At 40.5% G+C, this 25,397-nt stretch overlaps 1 protein-coding gene across 1 annotated transcript in view; it reads right to left on the reverse strand.

The window, feature by feature from the left end:
• The window catches only part of LOC122787573 (Rab interacting lysosomal protein), a 1,137,527-nt gene that overhangs the window by 92,259 nt on the left and 1,019,871 nt on the right, over positions 1-25,397 (reverse strand). Inside the window, exon 7 of the mRNA XM_044054356.1 lies at positions 4,730-4,813. Within this exon, the coding sequence (XP_043910291.1) occupies positions 4,730-4,813 (84 nt within the window). The remainder of the gene's footprint in view (positions 1-4,729; positions 4,814-25,397) is intronic.

Genomic DNA, 25,397 nt, shown 5'->3' on the forward strand with positions numbered 1-25,397 from the left:
TAGAGGACCATAATTATGTCTTCAGAAAAGTGGTGCCTGTAAGGAATTAGAATGTTGTCATCCATGTGATTAGGTTTAGGGATGACAAGTTGGGATATAGTAATGATTCTTTCTGCTGTGTGATGTGGTCTGCTTATAGTAGCAGTTTGTAGCAGTTGCCCCTGGTTAGATAGGGGGAACCAGTACCTTGACCAAAATGGGATGGCTAGCAGGAGTTCTGGGTTTTCCTTTTTTGGGCCTTTAGAAGAACCACTGGAATGTTAGGTAGTGGAGGGAAGGCATATAGGAATCTCCCTGTCCACCGAAAGGTGAAAGCATCAGCTCTCCGTGGCGCAAAAGGAGGGAATCTGTTTGCTTGTCTCTGATGCAAACAGGTCTATCTCAGGTGTTCCCAGCAGTGAAGGATATCCAAAAAAAAATATCCATCTGTTGAGGGTCCATTTATGAGGCTCCTCCAAGGACCCGTTTAATGAATATGCCAACATACTGACCTGTGACGGGATGCATATGGCTACAACATGCTTTTCTGGGTGGTAATGTCTCAGGTGGTAAGATCTGGTTCCACCTTGCTTGTTTATGTACCACATTACTATGGTGTTGTCTGTGCACACTTTAGGGGACTTGGTCTCCAGATATGGAAAACGTTTTGAAGAGCCCTCATCTCCTTCATGTTGATGTGTTCCTTCAGTAGTTTTGGCTACCATCTACCCTACACTAGGTGTGTCCCTGTCCAGGCCTCCCTTTCTCATCCACTGCATCCATGTACATTTCACGAACAGGGACAAAAAGTGAGAAGGGAAGTCTTGGGTTGAGTTTCATCTGGTCTTTCCAACACGTGAATTCTCTCCTGAAACAAGGTAATAGAGGAATTACTGTCTCTAGAGGGTGAGTGTGCTGGGACCAAAATATTTTTTCCTCATATGCAGTCTGGCTACAGGGAGCATACAGACAGTTGCTGCCATGAATCCGACGACCCTTAGTATCTCCCTGACTGAGCATTGTCTGAGGGAGGTAAGGTTATGAAATTAATATGTAAAGCTCTACACTTTTTCCTGAAGAAAACAGGCCTGCATCCTTTTAGTGTCCAGTCTACAGCCCAGAAAAATAGGTCCTGAGTTGGCTGCAGGGAGGACTTCTTTGTAGATGATTGTGAACCCTAACTGTGAAAAGAGTTTGAGGGTTAACTGGAGATGTTGCAGAATTCTCTATAGTGAGGAGACCTGGATTAACAGGTCAACTAAGTAGGAAAAAATCTGGATTCCCTGGGTTTGACAGAAGGCAATCACTGGTGCCAGACATTTTGTGAAAACTCTTGGGGCTATGGAAAGCCCAAAAGGCAAAGCAGTAAATTAAAAGTGAGATTATCCAGTATAAAACTCGAGGAATTTCCTGCAAGGGGTGCAAACTGGAATTTGGAGCTAAGGCACCTTTTAGGTCTTGAGATACCAGAAAAGATTTAGGCAGTATGAATTACAGCAGTGTGCAGGTAGATTATTTTGAAGGTTGTCACTTTTAGAAAAATGTTTAGTAAAGAGAGCTCTAGTATGGATCTCCACTGTGCTTCTCTCCTTAGTAGTAGGAAGATTCTGGAGTAGAAGCCCTTTCTGACAAATTTTTGAGGCACTGGTTCTATTCTGCCTTGTGCCTGTAATTACCATAGGATTGGAGGAAGCAGATGGATGTGATTGTGAGGAGGGGAGGCATGCCATTTAGAGAGAGGATTTCCATCCAAGACATGGCGCAGACCTTTTTTATAATAGAAAGCACCCACTGGTCTGTGGTAATCTTTTCCCAGGTGGAGACTGACTTGGTCAGGCTTTTTGAATGGGGCAGGGCTGGGGTTGGTGGGGGATACTTTGTAGATAGTCACAGAGAGTTGTCCCCCAAGGAAGGCCTCCCAGAAGAGCTTTCCCTGGGAATTTCATTTTGGGGGCTTGCTATGTTTCTGGCTAGTTCTAGGATCTCCTCTGACAAAATAGATAGGTTTGGCTGGATTCCTCTGGTACCCAGGAACAGAAGTTAATGGAAGCTGCCTGCAGTCCTTAATGGTTTTTCCCTGTTCTTGGAGGGTTTTGAAAAGATTAGCTGCTTGACAGCCATACAGGAGGTTATTGTCTAAAATATAATCTATAATTTTTGCTTTAAAGTCTTCAAGTATGGGTTGATTGTGCAGCCATGCATACCTGTGGATAACAAAGTCAGCAGCAGCTGCTCTGGACAAGGCCTTTACAGCATTATAACTACATTTTATGCCGTGTCTGGCTACTTGGGTAGCCTAGTTAAGTAAAGACAACATTTGTTGTGTAGAATCAATTCCTTGTGAATCCACCACTACCTTGTTTAAAGAATTGAGGATGGATATCAGATACTTGGTCATTTAGGTTTGGTAACTGTTAGCCCTGAATGCCAAAGTAGAGGAGGTATGACCATTTTTAGCCCACCTATACATTGCCCTGCCAACTGTGTCTTAAGGGGGGCATTGGTATTAGGAGCTTAGAAGGCTTGCCAGGGTCCACCACAGAATTTTTAAACAAGTACTTCAAATCACTGAGGACTTTATAAAATTTGTCTGTCCGTTTTGGGGCAAGGGGCTGGGAGTCAGGGGCAGCACATATGAACTGAAAGGCATCCAAGAAAGCCTAAAGAACAGGAGGAACTGGGGAAGGAGCTGGTGTGCACATTTCCAAGAGGTTGTATTATCTTTTCTGGATCTCTGCAATCTGCCTAGACTCTAAATCGCCAAAAGAAGCTTCTTCCACAGGAAAAGTCAGGAGAAAGGGAAACTTTATCATCAGAAGAAACTTGCCAGGAGAATGGATATGTGAGGAATAGGGTAGGGAATTATCAAAATTTGAAGCCTTCTCCTCTTCAGAAGAGGATGAATCCACAGCAACTTTCTGAGCAGTGGGGATAGGGGTTGGGAAGACAAGGAGAGGCTTTGGGGCCAAAATGGCCTTGAGGAAGGCTTGAGAAAAGTCTATCAACTCCTTCTCTCTAGGAGGATGAGCAGGAGGAGAAGTTCCATGTTTAGCTTTTTGATGCCTCTTTTTTTTGTGTGACGTCCACCTGAACCAAGCATGATGGTTCAGATCCCTGACATACCTCAATAAGTTTAGCTGGGATCTCTTTCCTAACTAGTATCTGGGAAATGCCCTCTGGGCGCTCCAATATGATAATTTGAAGTTTAGCTTTTTCTGTAAGCTCCTCAGTCATAAGATCCTCCAATGCTATACCAGCCTCTGGCAGGTTCTCAGCAGAGGGCATCTGAGATGGAATCAGACATATTGCGAGTTTGGAAACCTCAGCAGTACATCAGAATAAGAAAGAGCTGATTGAGTCTCTGGTCTAGGTTTTTTAAGCCTTTTCTTAAGTGGTAGAGGTACATCTGGGGAAGTGGGATCTGTCATCTTAGAGAGGGCCAAGCATTTCAGAAGGGTCTCTAGAAAAGCATTGAGCGAGGACACACAGGATGACATACGTCTTGGGTGCAAACAATTACCAAATGTAACAAGCCTTGTAGTCTTGTGTTGCTGCTAAGCAGAACAGACACTGGGTATGCAAGTCTTTGCATGGGATTTGCCTACTACACTCACACTTAACCCTCCTAGCTAAAATCTAATACCAGTAAGCAAAACACTTTAGAAAGTAAAGGAAGCCTCCTCAACAGGGCACTTATCTGTTTATTCAAAGTAATGGTACCAACGAACAAACAGTCCAACTTATATGTGTTTGGGCTGGCAGCACGATAGTTTGAGGAATTATGCTTGTATGTCTTCCTATATACCCCTATGCATATGAGATGAGGTCACACATTGGATGTATGACTCCGGGAAGGTAAACCTTTGGTACGCTGGCCAGACATCAGCAATGATAACCCACTGATTAGGAATACTGCAACAGTGATTTCAGTCAGGGCATATGTCCTTATTTGTTTCTGAGGGCAGCATGGTAGCTAGTTATAAGAACTCTGTATTACATTCCATGGTTCAGTACTTCACTATCTGTATAGAAGTCTGTTTGATCACATTATATCTGCATGGATTTTCTCCAGGTGTTTAGTCCTCTCCCATCTTTCACAAAATGTAGGGTGACTGGCTGAATTAAAAATGCATACATAAATATAAGGAAAAAGGTTCCAGGTAAAAAAAAAAAAAAAAACATTAAACACAGTTCATTTACCTGATTAACAAATAAATAAACTAAATGTCTAACTCGTGTTATGCTACTCAAAAGGTTAAGTCATTTACAACAAGTCTTACTGTCACCACCATGAACAGCAGCTCAAAAAGAATGACAAACCTGTTTGCATAGGACTTCCTATGTAAGCCACTCCATATCACATGGCAGTGGCACTCAGCCATTACACTGAATTTAGCAGCAATTAATTCTGCTTCTTCCTTAATCCTTCCCCTTCATGAAAGTGTCACAACCTCCTGATAGCTTCTCTCGTGCACAGGGATAAATGTGGAGGAAGAAAACTCTCTTGCTCTACCAAAAAAATCCACAGCACCCAACACTTTCAGCACCATATGTCACATGCCAGTGTACCTTGATACAGTACAAAACTCAAAACATCAGTTTTGAAATGCCCCAGAACTGGTCCTGAAAGTAAAGGACATTACTGACTTAACAACAAGAATAGATCTAATGTGTGCAATGACCACATCAGTCAAGGCAGTACATAAATGATATGGCATACAGACAAGCATAAATGATTAAAAATACATACACATTCTTGATTTGGGATTCTGGTGGTTTAGAGTCTACAGAGTCAGTTTCTGTCTCCTCCTGGAAACTTTTGTCCTCATCTTCACTAGGAGAGAAAGAGAAGACAATAAAATCATAGCAATAAAACAGACACAATAAAAAAATAATATTGTGGCTTTGTTTTCTATGACACACACATTTAAGTTAGCAAATTCCACTAAGAATGGAGTTAATAAAAACAAAAAGGAAAATACTGTGTGTGTGTGTGTGTGTGTGTGTGTGTGTGTGTGTGTGTGTGTGTGTGTGTGTGTGTGTGTGTGTGTGTGTGTGTGTGCGCTTCTGTTTTCTTCTTCTACAACATACCACACAGGACTCACCACTGTACCATGCTCATTCAACTAAAATGGCTAGAACTCCCTAACCTTCTGTCTCCCAACCAACTATCAATGCTCCATAAAATTATTCACCTTCCCACCAACTGCCTGGCCCTCTCCAATCTCATCCAACCAAACCCTAACCCCAGGAACCTGAGCTCCTCCAATAAATTTACACTAAAGGTCGCCAAATCTAATAACTATCATGTTAACTGTCTCTACTCCAGTAAAATTACTATATTATGGAATACACTCCTCCCTGCTATAACTAAAAACCACACCATCACAAGTTCAAACAATACTATTAAACTACCTAACAACTGGTTCTGCTCCTGCCTTACCACAGGCTAATCCTCCTAAACTCACTCCCTACTTTCCCCTACCCATCCGGGTAACTCGCATCTCTATTGCCACAATTTCTCCCTGATCCCATCCCAACTAAATATTCCTTGTATTAATCCTATGCTTGCTACCTTTCCAACACTGCTTATAGGAAACTGTGTTCTAGGCTAATTTTTCTCCCATCTCGAGTCCAGCTATGCTTTCTGTGGATCATTTTTATCCATAACTGTCTTAGGTAATTGTAAATATATAAGTGCATCATTACTGTGTTATTGTTGTCTTAATAGTGCTGTACCAGTGAACTAATGCTATGTCTGATAATATAGTAATTGTAATGTTTGTGGGAGCTTTTCTCCTCGGGCCTCCACTGAAAACGGTCTCCTGGCCCAGATGGACTTTCCCAGTTAACAAATGTAATAAATAATAAAATAAATCCCTCCTTTATGATATAGCCAACTTCCTAAACTGACACATATAATGTATATAATGGCAGCAACACCTCTTTGAATTGTTTTCCACAAAATAAGGATGAATCACAGGATCCATTTCAGATGTTTGTCATTATATATGTCAAAAAATTACTACATCCTCCTCAGTCTGGTCACTGAAAGCTGTTTAAGTGGGGAGACCCTCTGCTCACACTCATACATCCACACAAATTCAATATAACTAACTTAAGCAATCACTGTGTTTCATGAATTAAAGGAAGTAGCAATCTTTGCAGCTCAGTCTGCCGTGTCAAAACACAAATGGGTAGCAGCAAAGAATTCTGCTCTAAGCTATCTATCAATGGGGTGATGGCAGCAATAATTTCCTGGGTTTATGTGAAACTTTTCCATTAACTAGTTAGAGCTCCTCAGAAGCATTACCAAAAAGCAAGCACTATTAGCCATGGCACTATGGCAGCTCCCTCTTCCTTAAGCAAGTACCAATTAGTGCAACAAACACAGCAGTTGCTTCTGGGTTAGGAAATATCACCAACATATCAAACTCTGTACCCCTACAGAAATGGAAAAGAGGTAAGCTTTGACACAAACCCAAGCCATTGAAACAGCAATATTTAGGGAAAGTTCAGTCATGTAAGTAAACTTAACATAACAGTAGACGTTCCAATAGATCACTGCTGCAGTAGCCTAACCTATATGGGTTATATTCCTTGTTCATAGAGCTTTGGGAGCTTTCCTTGTGCTCCAACTGTCAGGCGCTCAAGCAAAGCTTCATAAAAGACAATTGGATCAGAACATCAGAAGAGCAATGTTAGGCAGCAAGCTAAACTGCAACTATGAATAAAAAAGGATACACCAAACCAGATTCTGGCAACCACAAAAAAAAAAAAAAAAAAAAAAAAAAAGTATGTACTTATGAAACATGTCTTTCTGAAGAAGTCTTGATAATAAATAAGACGAAAGCGCTAAAGTTCTACAAGAGTTGTTGGTGTGATTTACCATTTTTTTGAATGCTTTTATTGTCATGAAGTTCAGTTCTTAGTATATATATATATATATATATATATATAATATATTATATACCATATAATATATATGGTTCCACTTCATATCATCGAATTATCATTTAATCGGATTTCAAATCATCAAGACCAAATCGTCGAAAACTCATATTATCGAATCTGAAATCATTGAAAACTATAAAGCAACTATAAATAACATCCCAGACACTGTTTACTACATTTATGCAGGGAGGCAAGCCCCCCTGCACCCCCACACCCCCATAATTAAATATACCAACTCCAAGGTCGCACTACAGTGGGGTTAGGAAATTACCTTTTTCCCCCACTGTAGTGCGACCTTGGAGTTGGTATATTTATTTACAGGGGGTGTAAATATAGTAAAAACTTTCTGGAATGTTATTTGTAGTTGCTTTATAGTTTCAATGACTTGAGATTCGATGATATGAGTTTTCGACAAAATGAGTTTTCGACGATTTAGTCTCAATGATTTGAAATTCGATGAAATGATAATTTGATGATATGAAGTGGAACAATATATATATATATATATATATATATATATATATATATATATATATATATATATATATATATATATATATATACTTCAGCAGACTGATGTTTCACTTACCCATCACTAAAATTTCCAAGACAAAAGGACTGACAAGTTCAGAAGACTACTGAAATAGATATGTATGTGTCTATGTATAAATAGAGGGGGCTGGAGGAAGTGGAGTCTACTGTATCAATGATCTATTAGAACCTTTACTGCTGTGGTATGTTTACTTAAACAACTGCACTGTGTTCAGACACAGATCACTGTTGCAGTAGTCTAAGCTCTATGGATAGGCTTGCATAGCTTACAGAAGCAAAAGGTAAAGGAGGAGATCGATAAGTCCTGGACAATGGTCCTAACAAAGCCTGTCCTGGACCTGGAAAAGGAGTCCAGTTTCTAGTGCTTTGTAAAAGTATGTACAGAGGACCGTGTAGGTGCCTCTAGAATACTTCTCAAGTCCATCCTTTCCAGAAAGCCACCAAAGAAGCCAAAGTCCTTGTGGAATGGACTACAACTCTGCCTGGAATTGGTTTATTATGGTGAGTATAACAAAAGACAACAGCATGAGGATCACCTGGAGATGATCTGTTTTGACACTGGTTGTTCTGTTCTCTTACCTTCATAGCAGACAGTTCATTAGCACTTTCCTGAAATTTTGAGTTTTGTCTAGGAAGTATATGAACTGCTTTTGGACACCTAGAGTGTGAAGAACTCTTTCCCTCTTGTTTTGTATGGTCAGGAAAACAAACTGGGAGATTAATTATCTGGCTTAAAGTAAACTCTGAGACCACTTTAGGCATAATGGTAGATTTGTTCTCAAAGAAATCCTGTCCCAGTGAAGGCTGGCTCACCATAAGAGCTTCTAACTAAGATGCACTCCTAGCAGATGTCAGCAAACAGTCTTCCAAGTTAAGAACCTTAAATCATTCTGATAAGCTGGTTTAAATGGAGACAAATTAAGCTTCTCCAGTGCAAAGTTCAGATCTCAAGAAGAACACACCTGTTTCCTAGGTGGACAAGTCTGTAATACCCTTTCAAAAATTGTATAGGTGGATATTGGGATCAAAGGGTAAGCAAGCAGAAATGGATGACAAATGTAGCTTGACAGTTGAATACAAAAGGCCATTGAACAGTAATTTCCACAAATAATGAAAAAAAACAGAGGCACCCAGGCTTGAAGAGTGCCTTGGATCTTGGACTGTCACCAACTAGAATTTTTTTTTACACTTATACTTTTGTGATTTTCTAGCAGTAGGTTTTTCCACCTCACTTAGTCCTCAGGAAAAAAAAGGTGCCTATGAAGTATCAAAATTCTACATCCAGGGAAGTTAGTTGAACACCTTTTAGATTACGGTGTATCAAGCTCTCCCTTTCTTGTGTGAATAAATACAGTCTGTTGGGAAGCATGTGATAATGGCCACTGGCCAGATTGAAAAAAAAGGGAAAACCTCTGTTGCCTTGACCAAAAGGGAATCAAAAACCACAATTTTTGCAGAATCCTTCTAGAGCTTCAGAAGAACCCTGGAAATTAGTTGAAAGGGTGCAAAAACATATATTTAACATTCCCGATCACGGTAATGACAAGGTTTCTGTCTTTCAGGCCTGTTTGCAAGGCGCTCTAGAGCAGAAGTTCTTTAAAAAAATGAAAAAATAAAGTAAAAAGTATCAAAAACAAAACAATTTACTCCACAGAACATAAGCACTTTCATCTCTTAAAGAGACTTCATCAGACTAAATTCAAAAAGAATGAAACATTCCTTAAATAGAAAAAGCATGCCATCATAATGACCAATCACAAATTTCAGTGTTTCAACTTTTTCCTTTTTAAATAAACTTTAAAAATTCTTTACCATTTTGCTCTTGTTAATTGCAAGCATCTAACCTGAGTTGCCAACAATATTCCTTCCAGTCTAACTCACCTTCTGCATCAAAATCACAATCTGAACTCTTCACTCCTGGCCAAACAAACAACGAAGCAACCTATAACAAAGTAGCTAGATTTGCCACTCAACAAACATACAAATCCCATCAGTGTCTCTCTCTTTACTAAAACACCTAAACTGGCTCAAACTACCCCATTAGCTTCTCCTCTCTCAGCTCCAGATCATTCACTCCATCCTATACCAACCTTCATACTATTCAACATTATATTCCACCATCTCCTACTATTTTTCCACTAGAAATCTCCGGAGCTCTAATGAAGACCTGCTACAAATATATAAACCTAAGACAAAACCAGGGTGCAATGTTTATAACTATACCCCAACTACTGCATGGAATAAACTTCCACTACAAATCAGGACCCTCACACATCCTAAACAGTTTAAATCAGCCATCAAAGAGTACTTTAAAAGTCACTGGGCTTGCCACTGCACTCACCCTACATAATCACAATCTGCTTACAACCCCAGGGAGCACCTTTGGAAATAACAAATGCCACATCACCTGACAAAATGTTACTATCAATATCTACTGTACTCTGATATGAAACTTCTTTATCAAATTTTTCTCATTCATGTATGATATATTACTAACATCTGTTTGTGTGATTATTGTAAGATTTATGAATTTTGTCTGCTGTTAAATGCCTTGTAACTTGCTAATTGTATTTTTATGTGGAGCTTTTCTCCCTGGGTCTCTGCTGAAAAAGGGCTACTCAGCTCAGTCAGACATACCTGGTCAACAAATGTAAAATAAATAAATAAACTAAAATCATCGCCAACATGGGCGACTGGTGTTCCACACCGGAGGTCAACCCCACACTGGTTAGATCTGACCACAAACTAATCACGCTGGATATCCACATTCCGCCACCACCCTCGATCAAAGAAACCACTGTGAAAAACTTTTCAAAAGCAAACTTCACACTACTTAAGACCAAGGTGGGAAGTTTCAAAGCCCATGCTAAAGGATAATCCTGCCCAAGCTGCAAAATCCTTTACTAATGCACTCTACGGGCACCTACAAGAATGCATGGATCGTGCTATCCCAAACAAAACCAAGACTCACTCCTGCAAGAAAGGGAAACCAGTCTGGTAGACCCCTGCCATAAACAAGCTATACAATAGAAGGAGGAAACTAGTACAGAAAAGAGTAAAATCCCAAGAAGGGAAGACATTCCTGATCAGTATCAGCAAGAAACTACGTTCCCTCATAAAATCATCCAAGGCTAGCTTCGAAAGAAAAATTGCCATGGACTCCAAAGATAACCACAAGGCATTCTTTAGCTATGTCAAGAATCTAAGTGGCAATTCTCAGATCTGCTCGGAGTTAGTGCAGAATGGCACAAAATGCACTGAACCGACCGATATACCCAACATCCTGGCAGACAAGTCCAGTGCAAACTTCACCCCCCTCTCACCCCCAAAAGAGCCCATAACTATACCAAAAGAATGTAGTGCCCCTGAAATCACAGACACTCGGGTTAAAACAGCCCTCTCCAAAGCCAAAAACACAGCATCAATGAGACCGGACGATGTCCCAGGCTGCGTCCTACACGAGCTCAAAGATGAACTAACCCCTCACCTAAACACACTGTTTAAACTCAGCCTTTCCACAGGCTACGTGCCCACAGAGTGGTACACAGCAATGGTTATTCCGCTCCACAAAAATGGAGCTGCAACGGACCCCGGGAACTATCGCCCTACAAGCCTGACCAGCTTGGTCTGCAAAACTATGGAGCGCATCATCATGGATTTCCATTAACAGAGACGCTGGAAACCTCCAAACACTGGACCCTACCCAGTTCGGCTTTGTTAAGGGCAGATCATGCCTCCTAAACCTGGTGGACTACTTTGAGACAGTTACCAAGGCTATAGACAAGGGAAAGGTGGTCCACACAGCCTACCTAGCCCTCGCAAAAGCCTTCGACACCATTCCCCACTCAGGTATTATAGACAAGCTCACCAGCCTGAACATAAACCCCTATGTCACGAGATGGGTTGCCAACTGGCTCACAGAGAGAACCCACATGGTAAGAGTTGCAGGAGCTAGGTCTGACTCTAAACCGGTTACAAGTGGCGTTCCCCAGGGCTCAGTCCTAGGACCCCTCCTGTTCGGCATATACTTCTCAGAGGTACAGGTAAGCACAGGAGGACTATGGCTGACCAAGTTCGCAGATGACTGCAAACTAGGGGCTATAACTGACTCTCCGGCAGACACAGACATCCTCCAAAAGGGTCTCACTGAGACAGATACCTAGTGTCAAAACCATGGCCTCAAGCTAAATGCCAAAAAGTGCATAGACATCCCCTTTGGAAAAAACAAAATACCCACAAACTACCACATAGGTGGTAGCCCCCTAAATACGAAAGACGTAATAAGGGATCTGGGGACCCAAGTAGATAGTAACCTCTCCTTTGATAATCACATTGCCAAAGGAGTTAGAAAATCCTTCAATGTGGCCCACCTAATCACAAAAGGGTTTGCATCCAGATCAAAAGAGGTCATTGGGCCCCTCTACGCATCACTCATCAGACCCATCACAGAGTACAATGCCCCATTTGGGATGTACCTTACAAGACACCTGTAACAACTGGAAAGACCACAGAAGTTCCTCACCAAGAGGATCATTGGCCTCAAGCAGATGCCCTATGCAGCTCGACTGAAGAAACTCCAGCTGTACTCGGTTGCATACCGCCTACTCAGAGGTGATCTTTGCCTGACATACAAGGCCATGTCCAACCCAGAATTGATGGACATGCTCCACCTAAAGAAAGCCATATCCCCTCGAGCCACACGCTCCAGAGATCTAAACCTCACCACAACAATAAATAGGACGTGCTGGAGGGATAGATTCCTGTCCCAGAGACTTCCCACGCTCTGGAACAAGATTCCAATCTACATTAGGCAGAGCTCCTCACTAACCCTCTTCAAGAGAAACCTTGACGAGTGGATGGGAAACAGAAAGTTTACCTCGGGGATCATTTCAATGGCTCTGCTGGACAGAGGCACAGGAAACTAATCCAATGGGCGGCGAAAGCCAACACATTCTGGTTAGACTTATAAATGCCTTTGGGCAGATAGCTAAGTACCTACCTATGAACCTATAAAATCTTTAACATAATCAATGACAGCAAATAAATAACTCAGTTTGAACTTATACTCATTTCTGTGCTTAGCCAAAGCAATCATGAAGTCTTTATTCTGTACTGCATACAAATACTTGTATATCCTACTGTGCAATTCCTGAGTAGTTCTGCCCACATAAAATGATTAGCATCCTGAGCATCTTGCTAAGTAAACCACAAACTTAGACTTACATTGAAAAAAAAATGGAATTTCAACTTTTTTTTCTCCTCTGTGTTCAAACTGCTAGTTCCAACATCCAAAAACTTGCAATAATTGCAAGCAAAACACTTGAACATACCCCTTCTATCAGCTGGGGCACAATGATCTGAATTATTCAAATTGTTCAGCCATTTTTGAAAAAAATGCTTTTCTAATTTGCTTCCCTCTTATTCACAAAAAAATAAAAAAGCTCTATCCCTATTTTATCAATAGTATCCAGAAAGCCCAATATTATTTTCCAATTATTCTTAAGTATTTTTTACACTGTTCACATCAATCTAATAACTAAGAGACATAGTCAAACTAAAATCTTCACCTCTATTCTTAAAATCTCTATCTTCCAAGTACCTATAAGGCTTATATACATTAGCCCTCTTCTCCTTAACAACTTCATAAATCTTAGTTATGAGGTAGTCAGGATACCCCCTCTTCTTGAACCTACTCATTAAAATTGTACTATCTTTTTCAAAAAACATATCTACGTTAGTCTTTCTGCTGATTCACATTTTTTATTATGTTTTCTTTTAAACTGGTTGGATGCTAGCTAAGTTCAAAAAGGCACTGCTTTGAACTCCCTTCTATAAATTCTCATAAGCAAACTACCATGAGCTAACTAAATAACTACATCTAAAACTTTCATTACCCTTCCACAACAAAAAATATCACTGATAAAGTGGCTATAAAAAACAGTATTGTTAAAATATCAGATTTAAAAATATAATCTTTTTCCCAGCCAGACATGAAGAGACTTATGTAATGCAGAGCCATTGCAGCCCCCATATCCACCCCATTGACTTGATGGTAAAACTTCATATCAAATTAAAAATACATATATATATATATATATATATATATATATATATATATATATATATATATATATGGATCTGTGACTATTGAACGAAAGTTCAATAGTCCGAATCCACAATAACCGAATGCACTTTAATGAAAGCGCTTTCACCGAAAAAGCATTTTCATTAAAGTCCGTTCGAAAAAAAAACCAATAAATCTTCTTTTATGCAGGGGGGCAAGCCCCCCTGCACCCCCCACACACCCCTACTTTTATATTCTCACTCCTATATATAAGTAAGATGAAAATTGCCATTAACAATCTAATTTTTTTATTTGAAAAGTTATTGAATACACAAAGCTTCTCATGAACTATCTGTAGACCAATGTTATTAGGAATTACTAAGTGCAAGTATTTTATGTCAACAGTAACTAAAAAAAAATCAAAATCCATATCTTTGATTTTATTAGACAACTGAATAATTTTAATCTAAATTATGAAAGACAGCTTTCTGATTAACAGAAGTCCATGCTTCCATAAATTCAATCAGGTTGCTAACCCTTGCTGACATTCTCTGCACACTAAGGCCCTTAGTTACTTGCTGAAATTGTAAACTGCTTTCAAAAAATAAAATGTCCCACTGGATATGTTTCAATTTGATTGTGTTCTTTATAAAATCATTAAAAGCAGCTACCAAATCCAGTTCTGTAGCAAAAACTCTCTCTAACTCTCTCTAAGGAATGGGTTAGAAAGCAGTGATAAGCAGCTAGATAAAAAAAATTGTCCACTGCAACCTTGTCTGCATTTTGTGTAGCCAGACTGCTAAGTGCAGAAATACCAGGAGTAACCATACCTTCTCAGTTATCCAGCAATAAACTACCAGATCTATTGTGTGTAGAGTAAACCCTACTGGTAAAACAAAAAAAAAATAGAATAATCAACTCTGTGAGTCTGACTGTCGAGTAGAGCCACTGGAGTGATCCCCAGGGTGAATTTTTTATTTCCCATCCACTCATCAAGATTTCTCTTGAAGAGGGCCAGTGAGGTGCTCTGCCTGACATGCATGGGAAGTCTATTCCAGAGTATGGGCAGTCTCTGGGTTATGAACCTGTCCCTCCATCATGTTCTGTTGATTGTGGTACTGAGGTTGAGGTCTCTGGAGAATGTGGTGCAGAGGGATTGGAATTTCTTTAGATGTAGCATTTCTAACAGAGCTGGGTCAGACATGGCTTTGTAAGTCAAGCAGAGATCGCCTCTAAGTAGGCAATATGAGACAACGAATAGTTGGAGTTTTTTGAGTCTGTCCATATAGGACAAGTGTTTAAGGCCTAGGATCCTCTTTGTGAGTTTTTTTTGTGGCCCCTCCAGTTGCTGCAGGTGTCTAGTGAGGTACATGCCAAATGGGCCATTGTACTCGATGATTGGGCTAATGAGGGAACAGTAGAGGGAGACAATGACCTTTTTTTTTCCTGGATGAGGTACATGCCAAATGGGCCATTGTACTCGATGATTGGGCTAAAGAGGGAAGAGTAGAGGGAGACAATGACCTCTTTTTTTCCTGGATGCAAAACCCTAAGTAATGAGATGTGCCACATAGAAGGACTCTCGGACCACAGTCTCGCTAAGCAAACCACAAACATAGGAATTTCAACTTTTTCCCCTATGTTCAAAGTGCTAGTTCTAACATCTAAAAACATAGCCAAATTATGTTATATACGTACCATAACTTGGAATCTGTGTTGCCCATTTTCATTCTTCCTCACTATTAGCTTACAGATCCAACCCTTGGATCTGACTCGGCCACATTTTTTACAGACTTAGGTGCCAGCCTCGAGCTCCTCCCACTTCCCACAATGCTCTACTCTGTACCCAACATCCTCAGATCGAGTTTGCTGCTGAAAATTTCTTAGATGCTAAAGACACTTAACAAAGGAAAGGAAAGAGAAAGGAAACTAGGGGCTCAAAAAAGGGAATGTAGTGTCCCTATAAAAATTCCATAGATCCTCTAGGAATTCCTAGGCTGGGGGATGGCTGGGAGGGAAGGTGAGGATGAATAAAAATGGACAACACTGATGCCAAGTTATGGTAAGTACATAACTTATAAATCTGATGTTGTCCTTTTAATTTTTCCTCACTACTGAGTCACAGTCCCCAGCTACTTAACTCTAAGGTAGCCTCAAAGAAAGATGTGCCAGACCACTGTTAAACCAAATGAAGACCTGCTTTGGGATACAACATCCAATTTGTAATGTGACGCAAAGGTATGAGAGTTTGACTAAGTAGCAGCTGTGCAAATATCAATGAAGGCTCTAGAGGAGAAAGCAGCTGATGCAGCCATAGACCTGGTAGAATGGGCTTTGGGAGGACAATGCAATTTCAGACCACATTTGGAATAAATAAATCAAAGATATACAACCTGTAATCCATTTAGCTAGCGTAACTTTAGATACTGCAAGGCCTAGATGGTTGGGAGAAAAGGACACAAACAACTGATCAGATTTCCTGCATTGTTTCATTAATTTGGCAAAATTTGGAAAGAAAACTGGCAGTTGTACCAATTGGTTAATATTACATTACGTAGTTACTTTAGGCATGAAAGATGGATTTGTATGGACAGAAGCTCTATCTCTGTGAAAATAACATACGGTGGCCTGGAAGAAAGGGCCTGAATTTCAGAAATTCTTTTAGCTGATGTGATAGCCACCAAAAAGACAGTTTTCCAAGAAAGGTACTTCATTTCACAATCAGTAGCTGGTTCAAAGGACGTTTGACTTAGACCTTGGAGGATAACCATGAGATCCCACTGGGGAGATGGGTCCTTAATCAGAGGTCTAAGAAGGAAAATTCCTGTAATGAAGGCTTTGCATAACCTAGATATGGACAGGGATCCTGAAGAATCTCCAGCATGAAAATTGTATATGGCTGTCAACTGAAGCTTGATTGTGGAAAAACTAGCCACTTCCTTGAAAAGGGAAGTAAGAAAGAGAAGAATGGTTGAAATTGGAGCCGAGAAAGGGTCAATGTTTTCCTTAGAGGCCAAGATGACAAATCTTTTCCATTTGCTTTTGTACACCTTCTTAGTCAAAGCTTTCTGAGAAGCCAAGACTATATCACAAACAGGGGAAGACAGCCTGAATCTTTTAACAATCATTGAAATTGGAGAAACCAAGCAGTCAGTTTGAGGGTGGTTAGATTCTGATGTGGGCCTTCTGATGGGTGAGAAAGGAAGCCCTGTCTGGGTTCCAGTATCTATGGAGGATATTTTAGGTGAGACCAGAGGAAGGTGAACCGTATCTGATGAGGCCAGTAGGGGGCAATGAGGATTATTGAGCTCTTCAACCTTTTTGCTTTCTGTAGAAACTTCAGGGGATAAGCATAAAGGAGACCGGAGGTCAGTCGTGAACTAGAGCATCTCTTGGGGACTCCCCAGAGGGAAGGATCAGAGCAAAGTACCTGCTGCATTTGTTGTTCTGTAGGGACGCAAAGAGGTCACAGGTTGGATAGCCCCAGTGGTTGAAAATCAGATTCGCTCCTGACTGATTGAGGGACCACTTGTGAGGGATCAGAATGGACCTGCTGAGTTTGGCTGCAGAAACGTTGGGACTCCCCTGGAGCATGAGTTTCAATCAGAAAAAAGTTTGAAGATAGCACCCATTCCCTGACCCTAATGGCCTCTCTGCACAGACTATATGATGGGGTTCCTCCTTGTTTGTTGATATACCAGACTACTGATATGTTGTCTGTGTGAATTGCAATAGTTCCTAAAGGAAGACTGTCCTGAAAGGCTTGCAACGTTAGAAGGACTGCTCTCTTTTCCAGAACACTGATATGCGATCTGGTCTCTATTTGGGTTCACTTGCCTTGGACCATCTTTCCACTGAAAATGCCCCCCCCCCCCCCCATACACACACACCCTAGTTGAAAAGTGTCCATGGTCACAGTGGCTGTGGGGGATGGGAAGTAGAAATGGTCTGCTGAGGAGCAGGTCATCTGAAAGAATCCACCATAGTAAATGTCTCTTACAAATGGGAGTAAATTTGACAGAAACAGATAGAGGCTGGTTTGAGTAGACAGGGTCCACTGGAGAACTCGCATAAAAAAAAATCACACTAATGGGATAAGATTGATGGCAGCCACCATAGATACAAGAGCCTGAAGTATTAACCTTGCTGGAAGAGATGGTAGGTCTACAATAGTCTGTACTTGTTCTCTCAGTGTTTGAATGTGGTGGGGAAACAAAGATGCTACTTGGTTTGCTGTGTCTAGGAGAACCCAAATGAATACGGTCTTTTGAACTGGAAAAGGAAGTGATTTTTCCAACTTTATAACAATGCCTAGTGAACCGAAAATTTGAAACAAATAATCCCTGGCTTGAATAAGTTGATGCTTGGTTGGGGCATTTAGAAGCCGGTCATCTAAGTAAGGAAACACTGAGAATCCCTGTAGTCCAAGATGAGTTGCAACTACTGCCATATATTTGGTAAACACCCTAGGGGCTGTGATGAGTCCAAAGGGCAGTACTCTGAATTGGTAGTGACTGTCTCCAAGCCAAAAGTGCAGATGACTTCTGGAGCACCTCTCCATTTTGATGTGGTAGTATGCACCCTTCAAGTATATTGAGCACATCCAGTTGTCCTTTCGCAGCAGTGGTATAACAGACTGAACTGTGACAATCTGGAACTTCGACTTCTTCACATACTGGTTTAGGTTGCTTAGATTCAGGATTGGTCTCAGGTCCCTGGTTTTCTCTGTCACTAAAAAGAAGTGGGAGTATGTTCTGAATCCTCTATGTCCAGTTGGGACCTCCAGGATGACTCTTTTTTTGTAGTAGTTTGTGAATGTCTTGTACTACGTACTCCCTCTGACTGGGAGGAACATCAGGGAGTTTCTTCCATTTTTCTAGAGGTGGAAGGGAAAAAGGGAATATAGTAGTCTCTGAAAATTATGCTTAACACCTATGTGTTTGAAGTTATGTCAGTCCAGACATTTGGGTGTAGCATAAACTGACCCCTGACTGCCTCCAGAGTAGAGCAGTTAGGCAGCGCTTCAGAAGCGCTGGTAGGGCTTGTTAGAGAATGGTTCCCTGAAGCCCTGATTCTGGCTCTGGGACAGCATCTCTCGTTGAAAGCTCCTCCGATGCATCTGAAGGAAGAATACCCACGTTGATCCAGAAAAGGCCCTTGAGATTTCCTGGACCACGTTTTCTTACCTCCTTGTTGGTATGTCAAGGAGTTTCCTCCATTTTTCTAGAGGTGGAAGGGAAAAAGGGAATATAGTAGCCTCTGAAAATTATGCTTAACACCTATGTGTTTGAAGTTATGTCAGTCCAGACATTTGGGTGTAGCATAAACTGGCCCCTGACTGCCTCCAGAGTAGAGCAGTTAGGCAGCGCTTCAGAAGTGCTGGTAGGGCTTGTTAGAGAATGGTTCCCTGAAGCCCTAATTCTGGCTCTGGGACAGCATCTCTCGTTGAAAGCTCCTCCTATGCCTCTGGAGGAAGAATACCTGCGTTGATCCAGAAAAGACCCTTGAGATTTCCTGAACCAGGTTTTCTTACCTCCTTGTTGGTTTCTTGAGAAGGCCGCTGAGGAGTAGAAAACTTGATCCCAATGGCAGATAGAGTCTTTCCCTCCTTCTTGCTGCGGATTAGAGTGTCTTTGACTGATGGCCTGAACAAGATGAGCCATCAAAGGAAGCATTCACAAAGGATGTCTTGAAGGGTTCTGCAAAGTCACAAAGCTTCATCCAGGCAAGACTCCCAATAGCAATACCTGAGCCGGCTGCCGGTGAGGTATTCTCCACTGAATGGGGGATGAGCCTCATGGAGGAGTTAGAGAGGGAAGACAGAGTAGCCAGTTGGGGAAATACTTGCTTGAAGTCCTCCACCGAAATGGTCTCTGCTAGACAGTCAGAAAGTTCTTTAATTATATTTCTCTGCAATCTAGTGAAATGTGATAAACAATTTAACACTCTCAGCAAAAAAGATAGCTAAGAAGTAAATATGCTTACCAAATTTGTCCAATGATCTGGACCCCATGTTTGACAGTTGAACAGTTGAGCTCTGTTCTGCTTGCTCTTTTTTGGTAGCTGCTACCCCAACCATAGCATCTACTGGTAGGCCCATGGTCCAATGTAGACGGTCATTGGGGGAGGTAGAAATTTATCTGCATGTTTTGGTATTGGTTGAATGGTGTCTGGCTCCTTCTAGGCCCGGCAGGAGACTAAATCCATAAGGTTGTCTGCTGGGGGTAGGGTCACCCAAGACGTAGACGGGCCTGTCCTGAAAGCCTCCAAAAACAGAGACTCTTCAGAAGAGAGACTTTGGGCTGAACAGCCACCTCTTTGTCTAAGGAACTCTAAAATGTATCCAAAGGAGACATCTTCCGGTGGTGACCCCTCTCCCTCATTAAAGTCTGAGTCTTCAGTGAGAGACTCCACAGGGGAGTCTATGTGCCTCCTTTTGCACATCTTCTTATGAGGGACCTCCTCCATAGGATGATCAGGGGAGGTGTCAGAAAAAGAGTGGGCTCCCTCTAGGTGCATGTCTTGGAGACTTCTCGAGGGTGGCTGACCCCAGACAGGAATGATGGGCTCAGCAGATATATCCAGTGAGGGACGATGGGGAGGATTACAAATCCAAGCAGTCATATCTCTGTGAGAAGAGAAGGCCCTTTCCACCACCTGGAAGGTCGATGGACTTGGAGAAACCCTCTTCAAACCTCTCGGAGCCAAAGCAGCCGAGGAGGAAGGAAAAGGGACAACTATGGATCCGAGGTCTTCAGAAGAATCAGACCTGAGCTGTCAAGCACCAAGGCTCCAAGAGGAAAGGGTGGCTCCAAAAAGGATGGAGTTGAACCCCCACCCCAAGATCTGATGTCAACATCATGGATCCGAGACTCACTGTGATCAGGAGATCTCAAAGCAGAGCCAGTCAGGGTAACAGTCAGAGTTGAGGAAGTCAGCTTCCTTGGATCTGAGGCCAACTCTCTCGGCTGTCCATGATCCTGGGGCTCCGAAATGAGAGGTCGCATCGGGGAAGAAGATCTTGCTTGGGGCACTGGAGCACTCACAGACCTGAGATTGGATGAAGTACGTAAAACTCCCATCTGAATCTGGGCTTTGAGAAACTTCCGCATCATCCTGTCCATATCTATTTCAGAGAGGCACCTGGAAGATCTAGAGGAGGCCACTGACTCCGGTCTTGAATGTCTGGTGGGAGTTTGCAGAATTTTTGTTGGTAAGGTTGAGGATACTGACCTAATGGAGACCTCAGTAGTTTGGCTCCAGACTTTCAGATCTGAGGAGGGAGATGAAGGTTTTGGAGATGTAAAAGTCAAGGTACTTCTTGTCAGCTTCGAGGAATATTATTTTGGATCCACAAGAGCTGATGAAGGTCTCAGATCTGACAACTTCGAATCTGGGAATCTCTACACTTTTACAAGTGGCTCCGAAATGGCCTTTGAAGTCTTGTGAAGGCACTTATTGTTATCTGAAGAGCCAGGTATAGTTTTTGAAGGGGTTTGAGCCCCTGGCGAAGATGAGGATGAAGATGGCAAAAGTCCTCATAGAATCTATTTGTTTCTGTGGTTGGCTATGGCCCTGGGATTGAACCCTTCACAGATGTCACAGGCATACTGCAGGTGCTCAGCACCCCAGCAGTATACACATCTACTGTGCACGTCAGAATGTGGGATTTTATGCCCACATTCCAAACAGCACTTAATCATGAAGGCTTGTCTGAAATGTCAATAAGAAGCTAAGGCAAAAAACAAACCAAATGATAACCATAGCACCACCAGAAAAGAACCACCTTTACTTTTACTTTTTATTTTTAAACTAACAGAGAGAAGGAAAAAGAAGGAGCTGTCCATAACAGACAAGCAGAAAAAAAAGAGTAGAAAGGCAGAAAAAGCTAAAGTGCTAAAAGGAAAACCCTAATGGCAGAGAAAACTAGGAGGTAGAGAGGTATAAGAGAACAAAAAATCCTAAAATATGACCCTTAACTGACTCGGAAAGTAGAATTTACCAACCGAATAACTCAAGACTGGAGAACCATGTCTGTCAGCGATGGCAGCATACGAGATCTGAGGAGGTTGGGTATACTGTAAAGCTTTGTAGGTAGTGGGAGGAGTTTGAGGCTGGAACCTTAGTCTGTAAAAATGCAGCCGAGCCGGATCTGAGGGTTGGATCTGTGACCCAATAGTGAGGAAGAATAAAAAGGACAGCATCAGATCTAAAATCTTCAGCTCTATTCTTAAAATCTCTATTTTCCACGTACCTACAGGGCTTATATTCATTAGCCCTCTTCTCCTTACCAACTTCATAAGTCTTAGTTATGAGGTGCTCAGGATATAACTTTGTTCTTGAACCTATTCATTAAAATTTTACTATCTTTTTCAAAAAAACACATCTTTGTCACTCAGTATGCTGACTCTCCCTAACTGATTTTTATTATTATTTCTTTCAAACTGGTAGGATGCAAGCTATCAAAGTTCAAAAAGATATTGCCTTGAACTTCCTTCTTATAAATTCTCATAAAGAAACTATCATGCACTAAATAAGTAACAACATCTAAAAAATGAATAATTACTCGATTACAGTTATATGTAAAACTGAAATAATCATTAATACTGTTAATCTAATCTAAATCTAATCTAATGTTTAATCTAAAAAAAATAACTCAGTTCATTACCTTTCCATAACACAAAATATCATCGATAAAGCATATAGAAAAAGCAATATTGTTATGAAAGTCAGATTTAAAAATATATTCTGCTTCCCAGCAGGCATGAAGAGATTCACATAACTCAGAGCCATTGTACCCCCCATCACCACCCTATTGACTTGCAAACAAAAATTCATATCAAATTGAAAAAAAAAAAAGTCAAGATGATATAGGTTCTACATCAAGAATAGGGGGTATCCTGAGCACCTCATAATTAAGACTTATGAAGTTGTTAAGGAAAAGACAGCTAATAAATATAAGCCCTATAGACACATGGAAGACAGACATTTTAAGAATTGAGACAAAGATTTTGGCTTGGCTATGTCTCTTAATTATTTGACTTATGTGAACAGTATAAGAAAAATTGTTAAGAATTATTGGAAAATACTATCGGGCTTTCCTTATACTATTGATAAAATATTGAAAGATGCTTTTTTGTGAATACGAGGGGGGCAAATTTGAAAAGCATTTTTCAAAAAAGTCTAAACACTTTGAATAACTCAGATCATTGTGCCCCAGTTGATAAAATGGGTATGGCTCAAATGTTTTGCTTGCAATTTTTGCAGGTTTTTGGGTGGTGGAACTAGCACTTTGAACTTTGGGGAAAAAGCTGAAATTTCAGTATTTTTCAAATGTAAGTCTAAGTATGTGGTTTCTTAGGAAGATGCTAGGGATGACAATCATTTTATGTGGGCAGAGCTACACAGGAATTGAATAATAGGATATATGAGCATTTGTATGCAGTACAGAATAAAGATTTCATGAATGCTTTGGCTAACAACAGAAATGAGTGTAAATTAAAACTGAGTTACTTATTTGTTGTTACTGATTATGTTAAAGATTTTAGTTTCAGATTTGATGCAGAAGATAAGTTGGAATGGAAAGAATACTGTTGACAACTTAGGTTGGATGCTTGCAATAACCAAGGCCTAAATGATAAAGCAAATATTAAAGTTTATTTAAAAAGAAACATGTTGAAGCACTGACATTTGTGATTGATCATTATATGATCACATGATTTTACTATTTAAGGAGTGTTTGATTAGTTTTGAATTTAGTCTGATGAAGTCTTTTTGAGAGACAAAAGCACTTGTGTTGTGTAGAATATTTTTCTGTACTTTTTGCTTTATTAGTTCATTTATTTTCATGATACTTTTGATACAACTGATTTTTGTTTTTAGTCTTATTGATTCGTTTTTGCCAAATTTCTTTGATTATCTTTTCTGAAATGACACAAACAGATCTTCTTGAGGTGCTTATCACAGCTGGATCCATTTTTGGAAGACCCCAGAATGAAGTTTCCATTCATGAGGGTCTGTCCTGCTGTTTCCCCAACAGCGATTTTTATCTGCCCTTCTCCTGATATAGCTAGCTGATCAACAGTTCAATGGGACCCGCAAAAGAGCACTCACTTTGATGGCAAAAAAGCTCTGAAGCATTATCACACTCCAACTGCCTTTTATGGAGGTCTGCTTGAGCTCCTAACAGTTGGAGAGCAAGGAAGCCACACAAAATTCTATCAAGCTGGCAGGTTGCAGGGGATAGTACCCATATAGCTTAGGCTATTGCAACAATGATCTATGTCTGAACATATACAGAGATGCATATTTTCAGAACAAATCTGAAATTGAATGATAGCTTTGTACATTGTTTCTTCAACTGTATTAATTTAGCAGCTTGAAATGATTGAATATTTTTTCTATACCTGTATCAGATTCAGTGTTATTTTAATAAGTAATGTGATAAACTTCAGCTTGGATACATATAATATTATTGTAAGTTTTTGTTGAAGTATAAGCATAGTCTAGTTGGCTCTCTGTCTAACTAATAGGGAGGAAGACGGAACAAGCCTTGCAACTACCACCATCAAAGAACATCAAGAAAGTTACAAGATCATCAATATATATTATCAAGAGACATACTATTAATGAAAATGTTTTACTACTTTTATAGCACCAGCAAACAACAAGAACTCTTTTAGTAGATCAGACAGCTAAAAGGCAATAAAATATATAATCCTGTATCATTTATTACATCTCAAATTGAAATGTGTCAAGTTATTCCAGAGAAGATTCCAACCTACTCATAACAGTTACAATTGCTTAGAATGTTGAAATACAGCAATCTCCCCATATCAGCAGATGATATGGGCCTTTTCCAAATATACCCTCTGGCTGCTATGTCATACCTGGTAAAAGACTAAAAGGGTAGCAAGTCTAATTTTACCAGAAGGACCCTGGAATCATCAACAGGTCTGTATATTTTGAGACTTCTGAATTTAGGGTACTAGTTATGGATTAGTCACCTCATGAATGGCAATTTCAGTGACTGACAATATTGTGAAACCAAATCATTGAAAAAAACACTTTCAGTGAATCTCAAATTATGTTTTGTGTGTGGAACAATTCCTCCTGCCATCCCCACCCCCCATGTGGAGGGAACACTCCAAAAACCCCAAACTTATATATACCAGCTCTATAGTTTTCATTAGTGCTGAGAGTTTGTTAGGAAAATTACTTTGTGACATCAGCACTTCTTGAAACAGTCTTCATACTCCTATCAGGCTGCCCTAATTAAAAGGAGACTCTGTATCAAACCTTCTGATTTTAAGAGAACATACTAAAAGTCTGTACACCACACTACAATCTTCCATAAAAGGCAGTATTACTAATATACCTGAAATAAAGTGCTGTTTAAACATCAATTAACTTATGATGCCATATGCTTCATAGGAAATGTATTTCTTGTTGAATGGCAATTGTTGTACTCTTATACAGTTTACTTTCTGTACATGATGTGTTTTTGTTTTCTGACTTGTCTTTAAAATCCATCTGAATGCTGTTTTGACCCATATCATGTCATTTTAAAAATGCAGGCAGCTGACAAAAACGCCCAAAGCTACACTCAAACAATGGTTACAGGGACTGACAACACTGCAGCACAGATGAAGATGCAAGCAAGAAATAGATGTTGACAGTAGCATGGCAAAGACAATGAAAAGAGCATGTTACATCAGTATGGCACAGGTAATGAGACAAGTGCGTGACAGATGCTGACACCCACATGGCACAGGCAATGAGATCCATATGGGACAGATGCTGGTATCAGCACAGTACTAGCACTATCAACTCTATGGGACAGATGCTG

This window comes from Protopterus annectens, chromosome 13.part0 (genome assembly GCF_019279795.1).
Source record: "Protopterus annectens isolate FY-2018-M chromosome 13.part0, PAN1.0, whole genome shotgun sequence".
In the NCBI taxonomy this organism is placed as follows: Eukaryota; Metazoa; Chordata; order Ceratodontiformes; family Protopteridae; genus Protopterus; species Protopterus annectens.